Here is a 24748-nt window from a genome sequence, read left to right as displayed (position 1 = left end):
CTTCAGCGAGATATCTTGCTACGACGGCTACGGCCTTTCGCTACTATACAAGAACACACAAAAACTAATTGCACACAATCAATGCACAAAATGGCATAGAGCTAATAAGCGCAACCTTCTGCAACGACACATACAACAAACTATGAGTAGTAGCAGCTTATAGATCCCCAAAAACAAACATCCGACACCCCATAGAAAGTTTAGAATACCTTTTGACGACTATAAATAGAAGGGATCTAATCATCATGCTCGGAGACACTGGCAAAAAATAGCAAGCACGCCAAATATTCTCAGAAGCACTCTCCAACAAGCAACATGCACTCAAATAATCAACAAACCAGTAGCAGTTTACCAATCAGCTCCGGACCACATTTGGACCAACATGGAGGACCAATGGAGACTCTGAGGAACGAATCACTGCTACTACTGGTGGTCATACCATTGCAACACTTACATCGTCCTCCAAAAGAAAGGAAAAATAGAACAACTCCTCGAGTACGTACCAACAGAGAACCAATTGCTTGGACTTACCCGTTCAACGACACATCCCTCAAACCGTTTGGCATGGGTGGTGAAAATTTCACCTTGTAACCCCTCGTGTTTGTGCGTTCTTGAATGGTTTCCTTAAAGACTTGTTAATTAATCCGGGTTGTACTGTGTAGTTTAAGTTAATGAGGATGATAATTACAACGGGTTTTCTGCCACCCTCACTCAGTAGTCCTCACACTACACAGTGTACTCTCATCAAGACGCGTAGGCTATGGCGGACTGATGTCCTGCTTCCCAAGATCACCACAATCGAGGCGATGGTCATCTTTTCAGAACGCTTGGCAATAGTCATTGCAGGCAATTTCTTGGTGAAGCCTTGACGCCCGGCTTAACGACGTCGAAGACGGATTGAACGGAGAAGGAGGAGACGGCGACGGCAACGGTTACAGAGGACTGTGACGTGACCAGGTACTTGAAGGCTTGCAGCTGAGCAGAACGGAGGGCGAAGGCAAAGGATGAGGAGATTCTTCGGACTGAAGAAGAAGGAGAAACAGCCTACGGTTGAAGAGGTCGCGGAACGCGTACGTTGCTTTCTTCCTACAACAAGTTGAATTCTTCTATCGAGCTACTGCATGCATGCCTGAAGAAACGAATCAAGATTGCAAGAGTTCTCAATCTTGCGATGTATCATGTAATCGAAGGCGATTTCAGTTTCTTAGGACCTGCCCGCTACAACTTTGACTTTGGCTTCATTATGTAACTGTGCAGATAAACAGGCGAGGAGACATTGTGGATGAGAAGATAAAAAAATTTAATGCCGAACTTTTGAGCTACAGGGAGAAAATCAGGAAGACTCGACCCGGACCTGCCCAGGATGCTTTCAAAGCTCATGCCATTCGCATATTAAAGCATAAGAAAATGTAAAGCTATAATCTGTTACATGTTTTCATAGGTTTATCTGAGTCGCCTTTGAATTAGCAAGGTCACACCGTTTGGAACGATTCTATTCTTGTGATAGCAGGTATGAAGGTCAAAGGGACATGCTGTATAATCGGAGTTTCAAGTTGGAGCGGGCTACGTTTGCAACGGAAGGTATAAAGAATGCTTACATGACATGGGCTTTTGTCCCTGTTCTTCTTATCGGCAGTGTGTTTTGTATCGACCGTGTCCCAAAAGGATTACACACTGTATGCAGAGTAGAAGCAAGCTTAATTTTGCAAAACGGATTGCTAAAAAAAGTAGTCGTTGAGATCTTTTCTCGTTTGAGTCTTTCACTGTTGGAATGTGACGATTGTGGATTCCTTGTAGTCTTGTGTCGTTAGTCGTCAAATTTATATAAGTTGTGCGTTCCTCATTATCTCAAATTAAGTATGAAGCAGACTGCTCTGTTGGTTTACAGCTAAACCGTCGGAGTTTCTACTTAAAATTCCTTGGATAAGCTTTGATTTGGTATACATTTTCCTTGTACGCCTCTCAACTTTATTCTGGAATCTTTACAGACGGCAGCAATGAAAGCAGGGAACAAGGATTTACGGGGCACCTTGAAGGTTTTGAATATTGACTGTGTGGATATGAGCAATTCGGACCGCCAAACTTTTGCTCAGTTCTATATTCATGGGTTTCTCCCTGGAGAGAACAAAAAATCCATGTTCCTAATGCAGACATTACAAGATGAGTTAACACATTTTGAGGACGTTAGCAATCAGATGAAAAAGTTGTTGCTGCAAAGTTACCACTGCTTCGCCGGATGGGAGCAGCTGCTTTGAGGTAACATTACCTTCATGGGTGACAGAAAAAAGTTCCCTGTCTTGTCTTTGTGTCTGATTGTTGGAATGTCTTGATGTAAGAGCTGGAGGGAATGAGGCAGAGAGGCAGACTGATGTGCGCCAGCACCTTCAGCCTGAGAATGAAGTAGATTTGAAAAAAAGGAGTTTTCTTTTATCACCTAATGAGACACACAGCTGGTCTGAGTCTGCACCATTTATTAAAGGTCTCTCTCTCTCTCTCTCTCTCTCTCTCTCTCTCTCTCTGTCCTCCCCTTGTCATCCATCACATACCAGCACCTTGGACGTATGTTATCTATGCAAGTGCAAACCCATGGGAACTCACATGTATACATTAGAGATACACACAATTCCATGCAGACCCAGGAGGGAGAAGCTTCTTGGTTCAGCCCATTTCAGAAAAAAGGAAGGCAGGTTTTCGAATGCGTTTGGCATAGGAAGCATCCATGATGTAGTGCCCTGCGGCAACATGCTAATGATAAGAGCTGGTCCCCATGAACCGGCAACAGGGGTCTGCCGGCCAAGAAAGGTGGCGCCGGAAATAGAGGGACTGAGGCCTCATGGATACCCCCGCCTTTGACCTGCAGTTAGGTTGGCTGGTCGACGAGTAGGAGGTGGAAGGGGGCGGAGTGGCCGGGGCATGCATGAATGCATGCCCAAAAATAGTCCTGAAACCCCAGAGTGGGAGTCTCTGGGTGCTGGGGAGTGCCCTAGGCCACCCCCCGAAATGCCTAAAAATAGTCCTGAAACTCCAAAGTGGGAGTTTCTGGTTGCTTGGGGGTGCCCTTGGCCAACCCCTGAAATAGATGTGAATAGCTGCTGGGCTGGTCCTGAGAAATCTGCAGCAGGTTGCATCGGGACTCAATAAATAGTCGAGATCGTCATCGAGTGGAGTCCTCCGGTCCATGGGGACCGGCTCTAATATTATAATCCTAGAGCTGCTGTCTGTCAGACGTGCATGGCATTTGGTTGGGTCCCTCATTTCATTGTTATTAATCCTGACATTGCAACTACACATGGCCAGGCAGAATTAAGCCATATTTGGCACTGGTGCATCTTAGGCAGGAGTTTATCAGCAAAACAGCTCAATGATAGTGGATGTTGCTTTGCTGCATTTAAGGCCAAATATCTGTGAAAGTCCAAGGGCTGGTTATGATGCTGCGTGCCACAACAGCCAAGTTGCATATAAGGTAGACATCTAAAAGAGCCCTGTGCATGAGCTGTTGAAACTGCTCTTCTGCCTCCATGAGATGTATGTAATGACCTAGCTCATCCATCATGAAAGGATATTCTTGCTTTTTTGTCTTAAGCCTTAAGTGCTCTCTCTCTCTCTCTCTCTCTCTCTCTCTCTCTCTGACTGTAAGTACCTTTAGTAGCTCTCATCCTTCAGCTTATTTATTTTGTTGTTCTCTTTGATGAGACAACACTAGGAGATGTATCAACTGTTTTAGTCTCATAGGCCGTTTGGCTTTTTAGAGACGTTAATATATATCTATCTCTCTCTCTCTCTCTCTCTCTCTCTCTCTCTCTCTCTCCCCCCTCTTCTCACTCTGATCGCATTCTAGCTTGCTCAATACCTGGCTGACTTTTCCTTGCAAGGTCCGGCTGACTTTTCCTCCCTACTTTGGAAATTTAAGGTGCCTGCATTCCTGGCTGACAGCCTATTTGATGCAGCCCTGAGGCATCCACATCATCCTCAACTCACTCAAGACTCATTCCTGCTGACTGCCCTGTGCATAAAATGGATGATACGATGCAGGCTTGCGGAGATATGCATTAGAGAGTATCCTAATGGCGGGAGATGCGGTCTCCTCGATCCCTGAACCTGCTGATCTATGTCCAAAGTGACCTTTCGTCTCTGTTGGTCACTCCTAAAGAGAGGAACTTTAATCCCCATCTTATCAGCCATTCTATGAACTTTCAGAGGAGACTGCTTCCCAAGAATAAGTGTGCATGAAAGCTCTCTACAACATGGTAAGTATCTTTTGTCAAAGCAGTGGGCTTACCACATTCAAGTATTCCAATTTCTAGGAAACCATGTTTTGAAGCTTTTGACCCAAAAAAGGAGACGTGCATAGTAATTTCTTCACCTCATGCATGGCCTTCCAAGCCATGCCACTTGACATCTAGCTAGGAGTCATATTTTATGCCCTTCATGAATGCGATACTCCTACTTAGACTAAGCACATCACAATTTACAATTGACATAATGGCTATAAATATGAAAATCTCTCAAGAGACAAGCTGAATGGAAAATCAAATGTCCAACATGCTTGGTTCCATGTCAATGGAAGGTTTTGATGCCTTGATGCAGATATTCATGCATGTATCCTCTTCAGACCTCTAGTAAATTCTTCCCAGCCTATGCATTGCATTCTACCAACTCATGCTCAAGAGCAAGGGAGCTATCTTTGCATACCTTTTTCTACATGCTTTTATGCAGAGGTAGTCTTGATGATTGGATGTCACCGCCCATGGACATGTATGAAGATAATACAAAAAGTAGAAAACTTTACATCATGTTCCTTCAAGCATACAAAATTAATGAGTAGAATCTTGTGGACTACACAGAGAAATGTCAACTCTGTCCTCTACTGTTTCCAGCACGCTATCAAAGCTTCTTCAGCAAAGCACACTGTTGGGAAGTGGCTGCCATCTATTGTATGATTTTTAGTAGTACAATTTTATTCTTCATACACTCTCTCTCGTCTACAAAGATCCTGTTTCCTGTATTACACATGAAGTTGCATTTTCTTACATGTTTTATTAAAAGGGAAAAGTTGAAGAGGGGGTTTGCATGTGTGTGATTTGTATATTAAGAGGGCGATGTAAGGAGTGAGTGCAGTGGTGTGGTTGCTGCTGCATGCTTTATATCAATGCCTATCACTGTGTCAGGGTGTGGCTCCAAGAGCGATTGAGCGTGGAAGGATTTTTGACAAGGACCAAACTAGTAAATACCAGGACCAAATTAATTGGGGCAGGTCACGTTTTCTTGGAGGTACTTTGAAAACCAGGATCGAAGATGGAGGCATTTATGATTCCCGTCTTTTTGATCCTGGCTCCCAAGGTATCTTCCAAGGAAACTTGACCTGTCCAAGTAATGTGGTCCAAGTCCTTCACTTAAGAGTTTGGTCTTCTCTGTTTAGCTTCCTTGCTATTCCTCTCTTCTAGGCTGCCTTGCTTTGTTTCCAGGCCTACCTTGCTCTTTCCTAGGTTGCATCTCCGCTTGCTACGCCTCTCTTTCCTCCTACACCTCTCTTCAGGCTCTCTCTTCTAGGCTGCCAGCGTCTTTCAGGCTACCTCTCTCTTTATTACACCTCTCTTCCATGCTACGCTTATCTTCCAGGCTGAATCTCTCACTTGGCTGCCCCTCTCTTGGGATTGCTCTCTATCAAGCTGCCTCTCTTCCTGCTATATCTCTCTGCCCTACTACACCTCTCTTCCCTACCTTACTCTCTTCCAAGCTGAACATCTCAGGCTTTGCTTCCGGGATATGAATATGTCCAAGGTATAAATCGTTCCCGACAATTCTAGGCTATGAAAATCTCATGCTTGGCCTCTTCTAGGCTATGAATATGTCGAGGCCGAGTATCTCAAGCTTTGCTTCTATGGCATCAGCAAACTGAATACCTAAGGCTTTTTTTCTAGGCTACAAATATTTCTAGGCTATAAATCATACTAATGTTTTTGTCTGTAAGCCATATGCATTTTTTTGAGGGATAATGTATCGCCAAACATGCTAGACATGCCCCTCAATAGTGAAGGACTTTTTTATTTTTTTTGCAAACCACACTTTACCTTGACGGAATTACTTTGTCAAGATAAGAGTGATCCTTGACTTAGTCTTCACAAACTCACTGTGTCAAGCGTGCATGAATCAGATAGACAATGATCTATGTAGAGCTCATGTTAGAGAAATCCCTAATTTGTATCTAATCTTCATGAGCTTGGTCCATCAAGATGTCATAGCATACAATATTTTTTTTTTCCTAGAGAAAAGAAAATTCTTTTAATGCTTGAAAAACATACACCCATGCTTTAGCCTCCAAAAGAGGAGCTAAAGGCAGTGAATACAGGGCTGTCAGCAGAAAAACAGCCTATTCCCAGAGTGCCGGCTCAATGTCAAGATGGCTCTGAAACATGGGCTAACTGCCATGGTGGCGGTCTATACATCCAGCGAATACCTCTTGCGGAAAGAGTGTAAAAGATCCCTGCAGGCCAAGCCTTGCAGAAGTGTTCTCGCCTTTCGGTGGTACCTCTCGAACTCGGGGTGCTACGCTACTACGGTAGCTGCCGGAGTCGTCACCTGGCTCCCCATCACTTGGCTGCACCGAGCTACCCAGATGTTCAAGGTGGTAATTACTAATGCTGGCCACCGTCTCCCAGACATTGTCCTCTGGTGAAACAACTAGACGTGTTCTAGTAGGTGGTACTGCGTCAAAACTCTCTATCATGGAGATCTGCTGGTCATGGATCCTGTAGGCCGGTGACACTAAGTCAATGGAAAAAGCATGTCCCCCATCCGTGAGCCACGCGACCATTCCCCAAGTGAAATCCCTTTGCATTCGCTGTGTGCTGGCCATAATCGTGAATGCGGTAAGCCAAATCCTCTGAGCAACAATGCAGCCCCACAAGCAATGGGGGATCATGTCCATCACACCCTCTGCGCAACAAAGGCATTTGCCATCGACTCTCATCTGCTCCAGCCATGGACCAATAGGCAGCCCGCCATGAGCCACCAACCAAAAGAAGTAAGAAATCTTCCGTGGTCTCAAACTGGTTCAAAGGCGGGGCCAAAAGCGCCTGGCGCCCTATGCGAGTCGTCTAAGAGAAGATCGGCACCTCCTCTACTCTGTCCGTCTGCCTGACTCTCGCCGGCCAGAACCACTCCCCCGGGGTCCCACTGCAAGGCGACCCTCCTAGAGCCACAATCACCACACTGCTCCCATCGGTCCTGAAAGAACAGTGTCGGGGTCGATATGCGAAGCCTTGCCTAACCGGCCCACTATCTTGATCCTCTGCCACTGTAGGCCCCCTAGGTCTGCCAAATCCTCGTTGTCACTCTCTATCTCTGCTTGCAAGAGGTCCCCTGAGCCCACCTAAAGTAGCAACGGCGGAAAGAGAGAAGAGTGTCCTGGTAGAAACGGATCCTGAGGGGAACCGTTGTCCTCGAGAATTGACCATCCCAACAGTGCGGCGTCCAAGGAGTGTTGAGCCCCTCCACCATGAGGTGGGTATCGCTGCCTCGATCTCTGCCTCTTGGGTGCCTGCCCCTCTCAAATGAGAAAGTGCATGTGCTCTGGTTGCTGCCACCCGTGCAAGCCGTCTCTAGGCCCCAAAGGACCTCGCTGGTCCACTGTCCCACTGTGCCCACTCGATGTATGTCCACTGTCCTAGCATCCGCCCATCAGGATCTCGGACCTCTGGGTGCCCAAATAAGCGGTTGGCGCTCAAACTCCTCTCTACAAGACGGGCTGGAGAGAATGAAACCTGTTGGAGAGGGCCTGCTAGACTCTGAAGAGGCTCTGCATCAGCCGGGAGCCCTTTCCTGTCAAGGGGGCCTTTGCCAAAATCCATCTGTGTGACTGCTACCTTTGCCCTCTTGTGCGGGGGGGTCCCAAGAAGCCCTCACTGAAGGAGGAGCTTCCAAGGCTCTGCCCCTGGGGTGAGACCTCACATGACCAGCTTGCTCAAAAGGGCTCTGCTCTGCATCTCCGGATCGATGATATCCAAGCCTCCCCGTGATTGAGGCATGATCAGTGTTTGCCATGCAACTCTGGCTCTAGTGTTTCGTGTGCCGTCCGAGCCTGCCCACAAAAAATTCCGCACCAGTTATCGCAGCTGCCCCATGCATCCTCGGTGGAAGCACCAACAAGAGGCTATGAACCAGGCTGTAGCAAGAAGGACCTGTGTATGCAGATGCTTGTGGTAAGAATGGTATTGGAGCCTTCTGACACAGGATGGGCACCCTGTGGCTTATGAGAGTTGCATATTACAGCCGGTTGAAAAGCATTTACAGATTTATGAGAAGGAGATGTTGGCTGTACTTCATGCCTTATTTACTTGGAAACATTATCTTTTGGGAGCTGATTTTACAGTCCAGACGGACCATCAGTGCTTGCGCTACTTTTTGATGCAATCCAAGCTGTCCGAAAAACGCGAACTTCTTGTCTATGTTTCATTTTCATATTGTACATGTTGAAGGCAAGAAGAATGTGGTTGCAGATGCCTTGTCTCCAAAGTCACAAGCTTTAGCTGTGATAATTGTCTATCATAATGAGCATCATGTCATGAAAGATCAGTATGCAGATGATCAATTTGTTGGAATTTATGATCAGCTTGTGAATGGGTAGAGACATGAGCATTATGTGGTTAAGGATGGTTATATGATGATCTATGGCAGGCTGTGTGTTACTAAGCAGTTAAGGTAGAAGGTCACGAGTGAATGTCATGATCCACCGTATGTAGGCCATCGTGGTATTGGTGTACTACAATTAAGGTAGTAGAGCATTTCTTTTATTGACCTACGATGCGTCGTGATGTTGATGAGTATATGCGTACATGCATGACATGCCAGGAGGTGAAGTATGATCGTTGGAAGACGTCCGGATTGTTGCATCCTTTGCCCTTTCCAAATGGACATTGAAAAGCATAGCCATTGACCTCATTTTTTAATTTGCCTAGGATCCGTACAGATAATGATAGAATATGGACGATCATTGATTGATTTTAGCAAGCAAGTACATTTTACTCATGTACGTAAGAAGATTAGGACAGATCATATGGCGAAGTTGTTTATGCATAATATTTTCAACTATCATGGCATGACTAAGTCTATCATGAGTGATAGAGACTGTCGCATGACTAGCTTGTTTCGGCAGGAACTTTTTAAGAATATGGGCACTAGTCTTCAATTTTCTTCTGCTTTTCATCCTGAGACAGATGGGCAATCGGAGGAGGCTAAAACCACAGTATTGAATTTATTGAAATGTTATGTTTCGGAGCATCAGTCACAGTGGGATAAATTTTTACCGTTGGTTAAGTATGCATATAATAACATGGTACATTTTTCTACAGGTAAAGCTCCATTTAAGATAGTGGAATGCAGCCGTAAGATTCCACCCGTCTTACAGACGAAAGATAAAATTTTTGAGGTTGATAGGTGTGTGGAAAGCTTAGATATAGCCTACCAAAAGGTGAAGCAAGCACTTCAAAGGTCTCAGGATAAGCAAAAGAGAGTAGCAAACAAACACCGTCGTGAAGTTCATATAAAGAAAGTGATTACGTCTTGTTGCGTTTTCAGAAAGCGGGGTTGAAAAAGTACACGGGGTCGTACTCAACTTCTTCCTAAGTTGAGTATAAGGTATTATGGATCTTTTAAGGTACTGAGAGGATCAATGATGTAGCATTCCGGCTACAATTGCTTGATCATTGGAGGATTCACAATGCTTGAAATCCATGTGAGTCTTCTTAAGCCTTTTCAAGAAGAGGTGTCTTCGGATCTACCTTGGAAGGTACAGTCAGAGTTGGATGAAATTCTCGGCTGCAGTTGCTTGATCATTGGAGGATTCACAATGCTTTCCATGTGAGTCTTCTTAAGCCTTTTCAAGAAGAGGTGTCTTCAAAGCTGCCTTGGAAGGTACAGCCAGAGGTGAAAGAGTTGGATGAAATTCTTGTGTTCGAGCAGATTCTAGCACATAAAGAAAGAAAAGTAAAAGGTAAAGTTATCCGATGCTATTTTGTAAAATTTTATAATTAATCATTGCATGCGAAGTGGTTGGAGGAGGAGGAACTGGTAGATACTCCTCAGGTGTTGCAGCTTTACCTTGAGGCTTTCTAGTTGGAGCCAACTTTAGTTGTCACTCATTCAGGTTCAACAAAGTGACAGGTGTCTAGAGCATTGCCTGATGCTCAAGGGAGGGTAGCACCTCCACTCCCTCTGTACAGACAGGATCGAGTATCCAAAGGTCGATTGGGACCTCTATGATTGGTGTTCTAGACACTTGGTTATGATGCATCCGATGTGCAATGTAATATGTATTTGTTATCCATGGCTCTATAAATATGTATACATTGTTGGTTGATATGTTGGCGGCTGTCCTTTCAGATTTGGTTAGTTTGTTGGTTGGCTATCCTTTCAAACTTGGTTGATCTGATGGCGGCATGGTTGGTTGTTCTTTCAGATTTGGTTGAAACTTGGTCTGTTGGTTGGCTATCCTTTCAGACGGTTGATTTGTTGGCGGTATTGTTGATTGTCCTTTCAAATTTGGCTTTTTATTTTTGTTATTTATTCTTTTCTTTTATTTTCTTTGTTTTGTCTGTTGTTTTTTTTTTTTTTGCAAGCAATGAAAAAATATGAAGAGGGGAGAGGAGAAGAGTGGAGATGAGGAGAGAGGACACAGCTAGGGAGCACACTGCAAATGACTAACTGTACACTAGATTTAGTTGAAAATGTAGAATATATGCAAACCCATTTAGGGTTAGGGTTAGGGCATCTAACCCTTTCCTTAAGAGCACTCTATAAGTGTTAGTGCTATTTACATGTAATCACATGGATTGAACATTACATTTCATCATATCTTTTTAATAGGAATGTCTTTCCTTTGCGTCAAACCAAGAGCTTGTCGGTGTTTCTCAAAATTTTTTTTACCGAGTAGTTTGGTAAAGATGTTTACAACATTCTCTTTATTATCACAATGTTGCAGTGTGACGTCACCAAGTAACACTCTTTCTAAGAATCAAAGAAGGACTGAACATTACATTCCATCACATCTTTTTAATAGGAATGTCTTTCCTTTGCGTCAAACCAAGAGCTTGTCAGTGTTTTTCAAATTTTTTTTTACCGAGTGGTTTGGTAAAGATGTTTGCAACATTCTCTTTATTATCACAATGCTGCAGTGTGACGTCACTAAGTAACACTTTTTCTTTAATGAAGTGCTCTCTAACACTCTTCCTTTACGTCAAACCAAGAGCTTGTCGATGTTTCTCGAAAAGCTCTTTACCGAGTGATTTGGTAAAGATGTTTGCAACATTCTCTTTGCTATCACAATGCTGCAATGTGATGTCACCAAGTAACACTCTTTCTCTGATGAAGTGCTCTCTGACATCAATGTGCTTTGTCTTGGAGTGATACTGGATTCTTGGCCAATGCTTGAGCTGATTGATTATCACAGTATATTGGTGTTGGCTTTGATTTATCAAAGTAGTCTGTTTTTGATAATAGTCTTCTGAGCCATATAGCCTCACATGCACCTGTACTGAGTGCTTTATTTTCTACTTCAATTGAAGAGCAAGAGCTTGTCGATGTTTCTCGAAAAGCTCTTTACCGAGTGGTTTGGTAAAGATGTTTGCAACATTCTCTTTGCTATCACAATGTTGTAGTGTGATGTCACCAGGTAACACTCTTTCTCTGATGAAGTGCTCTCTGACATCAATGTGCTTTATCCTGGAGTGATACTGGATTCTTGGCCAATGCTTGAGCCGATTGATTATCACAGTATATTGGTGTTGACTTTGATTTATCAAAGTAGTTTTTTTCTGACAGTAGTCTTCTGAGCCATATAGCCTCACATGCACCTGTACTGAGTGCTTTATACTTTGCTTCAGTAAAAGACAAAGAAACAGTTGGCTATTTGTTTGATAACCATGATATAGTACCTTGACCAAGGAAAAATCCATATCCCTATGTGGATCTCTTGGTCTTATGATCTCGGGCATAGTCATTGTCACAGTATCCATGCAACCTTGGATAACTCTCTATATTCTATTCCAAATTGTCTTGTACCTCTGATGTATCTCAAGACTCTTTTGATTGCAATCCAGTGAGATTGTTTTGGATTTGTCATAAATTATGCTAGTGAACTTACTGCATAATAAATATATGGCCATGTGATAGTCCGATATATAAGAGATCCGATGAGCTGCGTGTAGTACCTATCATTGACTGTAGGCTTTTCTAAATCTTAAGTAAGTTTCAAACTCTGTTCCATGGCAGTGGCTGCAATCTTGTAGTTTGCCATATGAAACTTCTTCAGGAGACTTTCAACATACTTGAGCTGACTCATAAAGGTGCTGTTTGAATCTCTCCAGAACTCAATTTCATGAGTCCAAGATCTTTCATGTCGAACTTTGCAGATAAGTCTTGTTTTAGTTTTTTGATGAAGCTATTCTTGCTTCTTGTCACAATCAGATCATCTTCGTGTGATAGTCAGATATAGAAGAGATCCGATGAGCTGCGTGTAGTACCTATCAATGACTGTAGGCTTTTTTGAATCTTTAGTAAGTTTCAAACTCTATTCCATGGGAGTGGCTGCAATCTTGCAATTTGCCATATGAAACTTCTTCAGGACACTGTCAACATACTTGAGTTGACTCATAAAGGTGTTGTTGGAATCTCTCCAGAACTCAATTCCAAGATAATAGTGCATAAGTCCAAGATCTTTCATGTCGAACTCTGGAGATAAGTCTTATTTTAGTTTTCTGATGAAGCTATTCTTGCTTTCTGTCACAATCAGATCATCTATGTACAAAAGTGCAATAGTAATTTCTTCCCCTTGAACTTTGTAGTAGAGAGTATGATTTGCATTGGATTTCATGTATCCCAGATCGGCAAAATACTTGTTAATTCTACTATACCAACTTCTGGATGCTTGCTTTATCAACTTCTGGGTGCTTTCTTTAAGCCGTAGAGATTTTTTTTTAGATGGTAAACCTGATTCTCCTTTCCTAGTTCAACATAACTTGCAAGTTGTTGCATGTAGACTTCCTCGTCTAGATAACCATTGAGAAATGCATTCTTGACATCGAGCTGGTACACATTTCATCTTTTGAGTGTCGCTAGTGATATCAAGAACCGTATGGAATCCATCTTTGCTATTAGAGCATAAGTCTCATCATAATCTTGACCATATTGCTGTGCAAGTCCTTTTGCAACTAGTCTGGCTTTGTATCTTTGAATGCTTCCATCTGGATTGTACTTTACTTCGTATACCAATTTGTTTGCTATTGCCTTCTTTCTTGGTGGAAGGTCACATAATTCTCAAGTATTATTCTTGTACAAAGCATCAATTTCTTCATTCATAGCAGTTTGCTATTTTGGCTTGTCTATCACATCTTCGAAGTACAGTGGTTCTTCTGTAGTCATGATGATAGTCATAAGAGCATAGTTGGTGGTTTCAACCTGAATTGCTTTGCCTTTTTGAGCATATGTCACTCTGACTGGAGGCTACTTTCCCTAGTAGACCATCTAAGTTGCTGTGATTCTTTTCGGGGTGTTTCTGGCAATTCTTGCTCTTCTTCATCAATCTTTTCTGTACATGACTAAGTAATCGGTGCGTCTATCTCCTGTGTATTTGAGGTTTTTCATTCTGATTTCTCATCGAAGATTACATCTCTGGATATAATGACCTTTTGGTTGATGGAATCATACAACTTATATGTTATGCTTTCTTCACTGCAGCCAACCATGATGCATATGCGTGACTTCACATCCAATTTTCTACGATGATCGTTATGTATGTGGGCATATGCTATGCAATCAAATATGCGGAGATGTCCAATGCGTGGCTTGTGTCCAGTGAATGCTTCATAAGATGTCATACCCTGAATCGGTTCAGTAGGAAGCTAATTAAGCCCAATGATCGTTATGTATGTGGGCATATGCTATGGCATCCAATTTTTTGCGATGATCGTTATGTATGTGGGTATATGCTATGCAATCAAATATGCGGAGATGCCCAATGCGTAGCTTGCGTCCAGTGAATGCTTCATAAGGTGTCATACCCTGAATCGGTTCGGTAGGAAGCTGATTAAGCAAGTAGTTTGCAGTGGCTATTGCTTCTATTTAATATTAATTCGAAAGATGCTTCTCACAAGCATTGCTCTAGCACTGTGTGCTAAAGTACGCAAAAGTTTATGAATATTGAAGACATGTATTTACCTCCTGTATTTGATCTCATGACTTTGATCTCTCTGTCTGTCTAGTTTTTTATCATGGCTTTGAATTCTTGAAATCTGAAAAAAACCTCAGATTTCTCTTTCAGAAAGTAGACCCAACAATATCTATTGTAGTCGTCAATGAAAGTCAAGTAGTAAAGTGAACCATTGATGTTGCGGGTCTGAGCAAGAATACCTTGTGCTCGAGAGGTGCTTCTTCTAAACTTGGTTCGCTTTTGTTTGCGGAAGCAACATGCTCTTCTTAAACTTTTTCAAGAAACTGTAGCTTAGGAATCCCAATTATCATATTCTAATTCCTGAGATCTAACAAGCTCTTGAAATCGATATGACCATATCTCTTGTGCCATTTTGTAGATAGTGGCATCTGTTGCGGTTGAGTTGACATGGCATGCAAATCTGGTACTATAGCTAGCATTCTGTATAATCGTCCTTCCTTGACTCCTTTTTCTACTAGTTGAAATCTTCTGGATTTGTAACTGATAGTGCATTCATCTCCGTCAAAGATGACTCAGTAGTTGTGTTCCGTTATTTGACTTACTAACAAGAGGTTCTTGCTGAGTTTCGAAACGTAGAGTACACCTTTCACCAATCCTTTTGTACCAGTGAAATTGTCCATAGGGATGATGCATATCCCTTGAACTGGATTTGGTGTATTATCTGCCGTGTGGATGACATTTTTCTGACCTTCTAATGGTTTCATCTCTATGAACCATTCCTGATGATTTGTCGTATGAGATAATATACCGTTATTTTGATGTACCAAGGATCCTGATCTGCTTGGTTGACTTGATAGCTGAAATCCTCTTTTGTATTGAAATTAGTATCTAGATACAATGTATCAGTCTTCTGCATTTTCTTATTGACAAGAAACATATTCCCATGTTCATTTACATAATGATTGTGACTATAATGTCCACCACGATGATTTCCTCTATCGTGAAAATTTTCTCGATTGCTACTAGATTGATCGCCTTGGTCGTACTGCTTCTTGCGGCAATCTCTTTTATAGTGTCCAAACTTATGGCAGTAGTTGCATTGAATGTTGGACACATTGGTGGATGTATTCTCTCGCTCTTAGAATCTTCCTTGGTTGAAATGATTTCCTCTTTGTTGCTGATGTTGCTGAGAACTTTGCTGATGATTTTGTTGCTGATGATGACCACTTCGTTGGAATGATCTACCTTTGCCTCTGCCTCTGTCTGAAGCTGTGAATGCGTGATCATTAGAATGACCTTTGTGTACATGAATGGCTTGCGTCTTGAGTTCTTCACCAAGTAAGACTGACTGAAGTTCTTCAAGTGTTAGAATTTGCCTTTGAATGACAATACTCTGGACTAGATTCTCGTATCCCTTCTAGTCTATTATGGATGACTTGAATCATTTATGTTGGATTCATGGTCTCTCCTGCTGCTGCGAGTTGATTGTTGTAGTCTTTGATTCTGAGTACGTAAGCATGACCGGTTTCGCTACTGTTGCGAAAACTCTGGTTGATTTGGTTTCTCAGAGTGAGAATCTTGAAAGTGTTCTTGGACTCGTGGAGAGTTGCAAACATATCCTATGCTTCTTTTGATGTCTTGATGGTATTGAGTTGTCATAGCATGACATCTTGCACATTCTGCTTGATCAAATGATATCTTTCTTATCCCATTTTGCCTGTGCTCGGACAATGACAGGATCTGCTGCATGTGCGAAAGCTACTGGTGTAGCTATAGATCTCGCTGCTGGTCCTGTGACAACAGGTGGAGTAGAGCTACTGCTGGTTAGACCGTCCAATGGTCTAGGTGTAGATCCATTGACATACTTCCATTTGTCGTGAAGTACAAGAATAGTCTCCATTCGGTATTTTCATATGCCGTAATTGGAGTCGTCTAGCTTAGCAGATGCCTCCAAATTGAGGTTGTTAGTCGTAGACATGGTGCAAGAAATGTACTCAAAGTGTCGTGAAAAGAACTGTCTGAATCAACTACAAAACACTAACTGTGGTAAGTGAAATTTGAACTATCGGTGAAGGTAGAACTGCAATATATAATCCGATTTGAATTACAAGACTTGTAACAAATGATGCCGGGAATAGCCAAGAGCCTTTACAAGGCTGAAATAAAGTGCATAATGTCGTGAAATAGCCAAATAGGCTTTATTATGATGGCATGTTTGCGTGAAATCAAATCATGTGCTATCTGCCCACTGATCAATCGACAATATCTTTGAACAGTCTGAAGTTTGCTCATTGAATTGATGAACGTCAGGTTTCAAATAATGTAATGATGTGAAACCGTATGTGAGCGTAGTAAGAACTAGTCGAGAATTTTGAGCATCGCTTAGATTGGAAACTTGAAAAAATTCAAAGCATCTCCTCTATGGTGATCTAGTCTACTTTGATCTATAGTCTATACCAACCATCGATCGATGAAAGAACAGCAAATAATTTCTTTTCTTTGGTTTTTTTATATGCTAGGTCAGATGCATCGATGTAGAGGCTGATGTACGTATAGGAAGTGGATATATCGACGAGGCTCAAAAGTGAGTAATACTTGCGTCGAAATGTATGCGTGATGTGACGAGCGCGTAGAGCACGAAAAATCAAGTGATTTTTCTTTTTATGGGACGTTCTCAAATTCTTCTTGGATCAAGAGATACGATTGATCTAGGTGGAGGGACAAAAAAAGGGTGCAAAGTGCTTAATGATGATGTGGCACTTAGGGGTCACATGCAGGGGTGTGCTTGTCAAGGGATGTGCCAATGGAGCAGTGATGATGTGGCAACTGTGTGCACATGCAGTGCACAGTGTGCTTGCAAGAGATTGCGTTGATTGGACAACTGAGATGGATAGTCCACGTGGCAATTTGATTGGTTAAAGGATGATGAGGATGATGATATGGTAGACTATTGAGGTCAGTTGATGATGTGGATGACGTGTCAATCGTGATGATGTGGCAGATGACCTATATGATGATGTGGCACTTGCTGAGGTATTGTTGACACATGGCACTGATGAAATAATAGCTCTTGGGTCTGTTGATGTGATAGTCGAGATACAGTTAAATATACCCAGGGTTAGGTAATCCTAGGTGACGTGGCAGATAAGGTTACCACGTGGCAACCTTTTAACCACTCTGTGGTCAACCAGGATAACTCCCTTATCTGCCACGTGCCGCTCTTTTGGAGATCAAAATTTTGAATATGCCGACGGAATCTTTGGAGATTTTGTTCGTGCGTGGAGTCCGTTGGTGTGTCCTGTGAGTCGCTCTATCGGTGAAGGAGCTGCTGGAGCTCTATGTGTGGTGTAGCTTGGAGCTTGTCACTTGTGAAAGGCTGTTGTGTTGGACAGAGCTGTAGACTCAGGTGCTGAATGGAGCTATCGGGTTGTAGAGCCGTTCAATTGTTGTTGTCGAAGGCCGTGAGCGGTCTGTGGTTCACAGGCATACGAGGCTTCTCGTAGAAGGTGTCATGTTCCCCAAATCCCAAGCCCGAATTTTGAAACGATGCTCACAAGTAGAAGTGGAACAACGGGCAGCCTAAGTCTGTTGATGGCCGTCAGGGCAATGATCGTTTGTGGCATAGACGCTCGTTGATGACGGTTGGCAAAGGAGTTCATTGATGACGCTCGTTGATGACGGGTTGCCCGACTATCTATTAGAGTTGCATGTGAGAGCAGGAGCTTGGACATTGGAGGTGTTGCTGCTGGTCAGGTGAGCGTTGTTGGTGAGGAGGCTTGGTGTTGAAGGAGTCTTTTGCTCATCTGCATGCGGGTCTGTTGTCGGAGGGTCGCTCATGGATGGTGCTTAGCGTTCGTCGGAGGTCCGCGGCCATCTGTTGTGCGCTTGTGCACGGTGGCAGTGAGGCGGCTTAGCTTGCTTAGCTTACTTGGGAGTGCTGGTTGTGCACGGAGGCAGTGAGGCGGCTTAGCTTGCTTGGGAGTGCTGGTCGCTGGAGTATGGAGCTGCATAGAAGCCAAGATCTGTGGCGGAAGGGCTCGTTGAAGAGGCCATGGCAAAAGATCGCCCAGCTGCTCTGAGGTCGTCAGTTGTGCCCAGTCATGGGATTTGGAGAAGATGCTGTTCCGCTTGTGGATAGCGCAGCTAGAGTAGAAGCATGAGCCTTGTCTTTTGGAGCTGTTTGGAGCTGTGGTAGAAGCTAAGGCTTATATGAGGCCTTTGAGTGCTTGGTGAAGAGATCCACACCAAAAAATACTCCTCATGAACAACAACCGAGAACTACAAAAGCAGAGAACTGACAAATTTCTCTCAATCAAATGAACCTCTATCTCTCTCTCACTGGAATGAATATCTAAGCGCGCGCGCTCTCTCTCTCTCTCTCTCTCTATCTATCTATCTATCTATCTCTCAACCAAATACGTCTTTTCTCTCACTCGAACAAGGAAGAATTCTCTCACCGGAAGAGATAGAATGAACGGAATTCGCTATCACTCAATAAAAGAAAATGAATGGAAATTTTCTTTCAAGAAAGCGGAAATCCTTTACTCAATGGAAGTGAATGGAGTAAGTTTGCAATCACTCAATCTCTCGATCGGATCTCTCTCACTCTCACAAAAGATGGCACCTTAGCGGAAGGCAGAGCCATGCTCCGATACCATGACAAAATACGAAGAGATGAGAGGAGAAGAGTGGAGATGAGGAGAGAGGGCATAGCTAGAGAGCACACCACAAATGACTAACTGTACACTAGATGAAGTTGAAAATGTAGAATATATACAAATCAATTTAGGGTTAGGGTTAGGGTTAGGATATCTAACCCTTTCCTTTATAGCACTCTATAAGTGTTAGTGCTATTCACATGTAATCACATGATGTTGAGCGTGGTCTCTCAAGAGGCAATCGAGGATGTTTGCCTTCTTTCTAGAGGGGGGTATGTCACGAGGACGTAAATTTATGAAGATTTTGATTTGTGACTTCCATAATTTACATGTGACTGCGTGTGTGGGACTTGGGGGATTAAAATCCCTAGTGGGCCCTTGGAAATTATGAATATGCAGACCAATTACTAGGCAATTAATTCCTGGGACCAGTGTGTGTAACAGGGGGCTAAAAGAGTGGTGCAACTTAAATTGCTAATTTGAGCATTGAACTCTAGAAAGGGAAGAGGGCCTTGCTTTTGGGAACAGGAGGTCAAATTCAGGGGTTGAAGAGAGAGAACAAGGATTCGCCACTTGTTAGGAGCTACTGGAGCTGTCAGAGTCAAATCTAAGAGGTTTTAGAATTGCCAGAAGAAATCGCCGCTTGCCAGGAGTTGACGGGTGTTGCCAGGGACCTGTAGGAGGAATTGTGAGATGCCCAGAAGTCTGCTGGGAGATTCGATGTGGTCCATGAGCTGTCTAGGTTGTTGCGATTTGCCTTCAAGCTAACCAGGAGCTACAGCAGGTGTTGCGGGTCGTTTTTTGGCTGAGCAGGAGCTGCCACAAGAATTACGACCTATTTTCTTGTTGCTTTTTGGGTTGTTACTGTTGATTTTGGAGCTTTCCAGGCTTGAGTGTCTCCACGTGAGCTAGCTTTGGGTTGTACCAGGGAAGGATTAACTATTCTTTGTAGGATCTAGGGTTTTCCAACCTAGTGACCTGGTCTCTATGGTGGATTCTGGGTAGAGGAAGGTTGCTAGTTGGATATTGCATTTGGGGTTTGTTTCCTCGCCAAGGAAGGTTGATTTATTCTATTGGGCAGTGTGGTCCGAAAGGCTACAGATAGAGACGACTTGTTTGGAAGGGTTTTGGCTGGTTAAGTTAGTTGTCTTTGGCTTTTTTGCAATTGTTCGGTCATCTCTAGATGGGCACTTGGTCGTGTAGGTGCAGAGGGTGCACAGATAGTTCATGCTTTTGGGGTTCTGTTGCACACTTGGTCGGTGGGAAGAATGCTTGATTGCCTAGTAAGTGGATGCCTATTCGCCATATAAAGTTGAGCAGGAATTGCAGGATGTGTAGGATATTGAAAGTCTGTGGGAAGTGGGTTGCATGTGGTGCAGCTTATAGGAGACCTTGTAATCAACCTCTTGGCTTTATTTGAATATTAAAGAAATACCGCAAGGGGCTCCAGTGTTTGGGACCAATCGGTATCCTTGTCTCTTAGTAGGAGCGCTCTAGCTCCGTGTGATTTAATTTATGGTGATTGATAATTTTTGCTATTTACTATGTATGCTGTGGTTAAAGTGGATCCTACCACCCTTTAATTAGTGAAGGCTGGTTTCAGTAGAGGCAGGGTGGAGGGGAGCTGAGGAGAGTCTGTCAAGAGTTCATGAAGCACATAGATAATGATCTACTTAGGATCCATGGATTAGATAGATTGTATGAGACCAATCCTCGACTCTTTTCACTCTACGTTCATGGCCTCAGTTCGACCAAAGTCGATGAAGCACAGACAAAGCTATGCATATAGCTATGGATTAGATAGATAGAATGAGACCAATCCCTAACGTCTCTTCTCTACCTTAATGGACTCAATCCATTATGAGGTCATAGCGTAAAATGTGTCTATCAATAGCCCATGGATTACAAACAATTTGAGAGCAATCCCACACTGAAGGTTAATATATTGGGTTATGTTCTTTCAAGTTCAACAACAAATAACACGCTCCCTTGATAAAGTTGTTTCTTTTTTCTTTTTTTTTTGGCAAATAAGAGTTTGATTATATTATGATCATAAGCTTTATACACAGAAGTTCCATAAGAATAAAAGACCCCTGTTTAGAGAGGAATAACCAGTATGTAAACAAAATATTTTTTGCTAAGAGGAAAAAGGTCAAAATCTGCTTCTCATAGTAACACAACAGCTTGCTAATAACTCTTGGGTAGAAGGAAAAAGTGAACAATAAGCTTGCAGGTTCATCCTTGACAAGGAATAAAGAAGGTAAGAGATGGGGGCTTGTAGGTCCATGTTGGAGTTGGTACATCTCCCAGTATCTTTGACGTGATCATCCAATTCAACCTGTAATTGAGATATCTGCTCATTAAAGTTATGAATTTTTTGATCCAGCAAAAAATTTGGCCTGGACCACAAAAGGTAGTAATCAGTTAGTAGGAATAGCAGCATTCTTTCCATGTCAATTCAAAAATAACTATTCAACACAAACGAACTCATCATTAAATTGATATGCATTCCTGGCAATCCATATAAACCACAGTGCATGTACTCTGATGTTGATCCATGTGGCATAAGGTAGCTTGAGTGCATCTCCCAGAAGAAGTGATTTTCAGTTGATTGGTTCTCCTAGCATTAGCTGAATCACCTTCCAAACTTTTCTTGCCCTGGGGTTGAATATGTCTTCTTTCATTCCCTAAACATGCCAATCCTCAAGCTTCTGCAGTTGGTCCAGACAGCTTTATAAAGAATTGGCCACATAAGAGGGCATATTTTTGGGTATCTTTCTGTCCTAAATCAATGAGAACCTAATATCCCATTTCCTTTTAGTATCAGATAGTTTCCAACTAGCATTGAGGATGAAAACCACCTCTTTTATGCCCTCAGAAGGAGGAGGTGTGAGTAAAGAAGATGAGTTGCCAACCCAACTAAATTCTTTGGTAATGTTTAAGACCCTGCCACCTTTCCAAGTAATGTCTCCCTCCCACAATTGTATTCTACTCATGACCAACTCTTGATCTACATTATTGAGTCTAAATTCTCTTCTGATATCCAATTATGTCTTTCATTTAAAATTGGTCTTCTCACAAATCTCCCCAAGTGACTAGCCCTTTCTTTGATAGTTGCCAGGCTTTTACGAACATCACTTAGCTGTTGTTTAGTAAAGAGAACAGATACTCAAATTGAGTCCAAAGTCCTGAAACTCCCTTTATCAGAGAGGACAATGTGGCTCTTGATTTGTTCAAAAGCTCCCAATAGAGTTTTCCATAGTTGACTCCTCTTAGTCATATAGGGCTCAAGGTTGCCAATAGCAGAGAGGAGAGAAAAATCTTTTCATTTAGGAGCCCTGTAAGGTTTGACAAATTTAAAATTCTAACCAAAAGGTTGGCCAAGTCATTGTAATAGCTTTTATAATCTAAGTGGCAGCAAGTTTGTAGGCAGCCAACTGGATATTGACTACTGCAAAGGGACCATTTAATCTTTGAAATTCTCCTTTTTGTATCACTTCCCCCCATAAGAAAGATTTACAGATTTTGATGAATTTTTTCAAGCTTGTTTTAGAGGGGCACCAACAAGAGAGAGAAAAAATAGCATATAGGTAAATGCAATGGTTTAAGACAACTCTTCTCCCTGCAAGATTGGCATGTAGCCCTTTGAGTCTATCTAGCAACTACTCTCCTCTGTCCTTCATTTTAACATTAAAGCCTATAGGAGTACCCAACAGCCTGAAAATTTGACCATGTGGTATTTTTTTGCATCCCATCTGATCCAGAAGCATTTGAGAGCCACCTGAGAGCAGAGCATGCCCTGTTTCAGTGTGGTTTATCTTATATTCTGATGCCATACAAAAAATATTCATACATTTTATTGCCCCTTGAATGTCTGCATCTATATTTCTGATAGTGAGTGTTGTGTCATCTGCAAATTGTTGATTTACTAAATGCTTTCCTGACGGGAGCTCAATACCTCTAATTGCACTCATGGACACTTGGTTTTTATTAACCACCCCAAAGCATCAGCAACTATAACAAATAATAGAGGGGCCAAAGGACGCCCTTGTCTTATTGATCTCTTCAAAAAGAAACTTTGAGACATTTCTCCATTTACACATACCTTTGCTGATGCATTGGAAAGTAGTAAAGCAACAAATGATGTGAACTTTGTCCCTAGTCCCAGACTCTCGAGGGATTGTAAAAGAAAATCCCAATTAAGTCTCTCATAAGCTTTATCAAAAGTTTTTTTTTATAAAGAAAATAAAATGGGAGTATATTCATGGAGCAACCATTAGTGTACAAGAATTTACCTAATTCTTGTTTCCTTTGTGGGTTATTTACCCATATTGTAAAACACTGTCTCTTGAAAAGAAATAAACCCAAGATCCCATAGGAACATCCTCGGCAACATGCTAACCAACCCTCCAAACCCAAGTGGACTGTAAAGGACAAACAAAAACAAAAGAAAAAACCCAAGGAATTTCAGATAAAAGAATTAGCAATGCACCAATCAAAGAGGCAAAAGGTGTGAAGAATACTGAGGTACACTTAGGGGAGGATTGTCACTTTTCCTTTGGCTACTAACAATGCTTATAAAGCCTTGATAGAGCATGAAACTGAGCAATGGATCCAGGAAGCCAAAATAGAAGAGGATGAGGTCAAGCCTAGATGGTCAAAGAAATTTGAAGATGATGTCAACCAGTAGGATGCAAGTATGAGTGAGTCTGAGTTAGATGACTCAGAGGAGGAACTTCCTTTGGTTCAAAAGCAGGAAAAAGTATTGTGGTGCCAGCTAAACCTAAAGCCACAGTTCAGAATAAGAGAAGGAATTCTCAGGCCAAAGGTCAAAGTGTCCCTCCTTAAAGCCCTATCCCCAAGGCAAAAAAGGAAAAGAACAAGAATGGTAAGTAGCCCTTTTTCATTCCTCACATTAAATGTGTATGGATTGACAGACCCTTTGAGGAGTGAGAAATTAGCCAATTGGTTGAGAGGGAACTCTCTTTCCCCAACCTTTCTTGCAGTGCAAGGACCCAAAGTTATCAATGATGTCTTCTTAAATAGACTCAAAAGCATTGATAGCAGAAGAGTTTGGTTTCTTACCTTTCATGAAGAGAGTAAAGATGGGACTGCATAAGGGTCTTATCTCACTATTGTAACTTTCAGCAAGATGTAAATCACAGATGAATTTTCATCAAGTGCAAGTTGAAAAGGATAGCTTTTACTATGGTTTCAGTCTATGCCCCAATTGGAACTATGACTAGAAGAGCCACATGGGATATATATTGATGGACATTTGTAGTGATTGTGTGATATTAGGGAACTTTAATATGGTTGAGGGGCCAAATCTTTGGAAGTCAAACAAAAGACCTCCTCCTCCCTCATATAATCAAACCATAAACCTGTCTTTGTTTGGCTAGATATGGGGAATGGTAGGAAAGGCAACTCCTGGTTTAAAGCTAACTCCTCCTCATTCAAACTTAAGACTGTATAGAAACAGGTGATTGAAAAATGAAACATTGCCTTCTCCTCTGCAAATTCTTGCTCTTAAGGATGGTGAAATGCTGTGCTAAGTGTTAAAATAATTTTAAAAGAAGCCTGGAAAAAGCAGAGTTGCCATCAAGGCTAGGAGATTGGATAAGTTGAAGGAGGAATTGAAACTAGAGAAAAAAGCAAGGTTATAGGACAATAATGCCCAAAAATAACTTCTAGACAGAAAGAAATTCAAAATTCCAAGAACAAATCAAAATACAGAATGCTAAGATTTACTTCAGAGATTGGTAGGCTGAAAAAGTGGACAGGCCAACTAAAGAAAATTTTAAGAGGATTAGAAAAAAGAGAAACTAGGAAGAAATCCCTCTTTTGCAAAAGGAGAATGGCTCTTTTATCAAAACAGAGGAAGAGAATATGGAAGCCATTGTTGGTCATTTCAAGGAAGTGCTCA

The 24748-nt window shown here is 42.3% G+C and overlaps 1 protein-coding gene across 2 annotated transcripts; it reads left to right on the top strand.

The window, feature by feature from the left end:
* The first annotated feature begins 774 nt into the window (after positions 1-774).
* Positions 775-16228, top strand: LOC147893494 (vacuolar protein sorting-associated protein 60.1-like). 2 transcript variants are annotated; one of them, XR_015542262.1, is made up of 5 exons: positions 775-1070; positions 1258-1409; positions 1511-1581; positions 1989-2256; positions 15902-16228. XR_015542262.1 is itself a non-coding variant. In XM_087386537.1 (4 exons), exons 1-4 carry the CDS (start codon positions 1005-1007, stop codon positions 2048-2050), a joined length of 351 nt encoding a protein of 116 aa, XP_087242663.1. In that variant the 5' UTR covers positions 775-1004; the 3' UTR covers positions 2051-2363. The 2 variants fall into 2 exon arrangements, 1 of the variants encoding a protein (XP_087242663.1); XM_087386537.1 differs by lacking the exon at positions 15902-16228 and having other exon boundaries at positions 1989-2363.
* The last annotated feature ends 8520 nt before the right edge of the window (positions 16229-24748 follow it).

Source organism: Dipteris shenzhenensis, chromosome 15 (assembly GCF_047967505.1).
Source record: "Dipteris shenzhenensis isolate YYH24624 ecotype China chromosome 15, Dip_SZ_1.0, whole genome shotgun sequence".
Classification (NCBI taxonomy): domain Eukaryota; kingdom Viridiplantae; phylum Streptophyta; class Polypodiopsida; order Gleicheniales; family Dipteridaceae; genus Dipteris; species Dipteris shenzhenensis.
Note: the sequence above shows the minus strand (reverse complement) of the source record. Positions and strands in the feature narration are given on the sequence as shown.

Excerpts from the sequence above, each read along its gene's own strand:
- LOC147893494 (XM_087386537.1), top strand. The coding sequence starts at position 1,005 with ATGAGGAGATTCTTCGGACTGAAGAAGAAGGAGAAACAGCCTACGGTT. Across the intron at positions 1,410-1,510 it reads ATATTAAAGCATAAGAAAAT|GTATGAAGGTCAAAGGGACA; the intron begins GTAAAGCTATAA and ends TTGTGATAGCAG. Across the intron at positions 1,582-1,988 it reads GGCTACGTTTGCAACGGAAG|ACGGCAGCAATGAAAGCAGG; the intron begins GTATAAAGAATG and ends GAATCTTTACAG.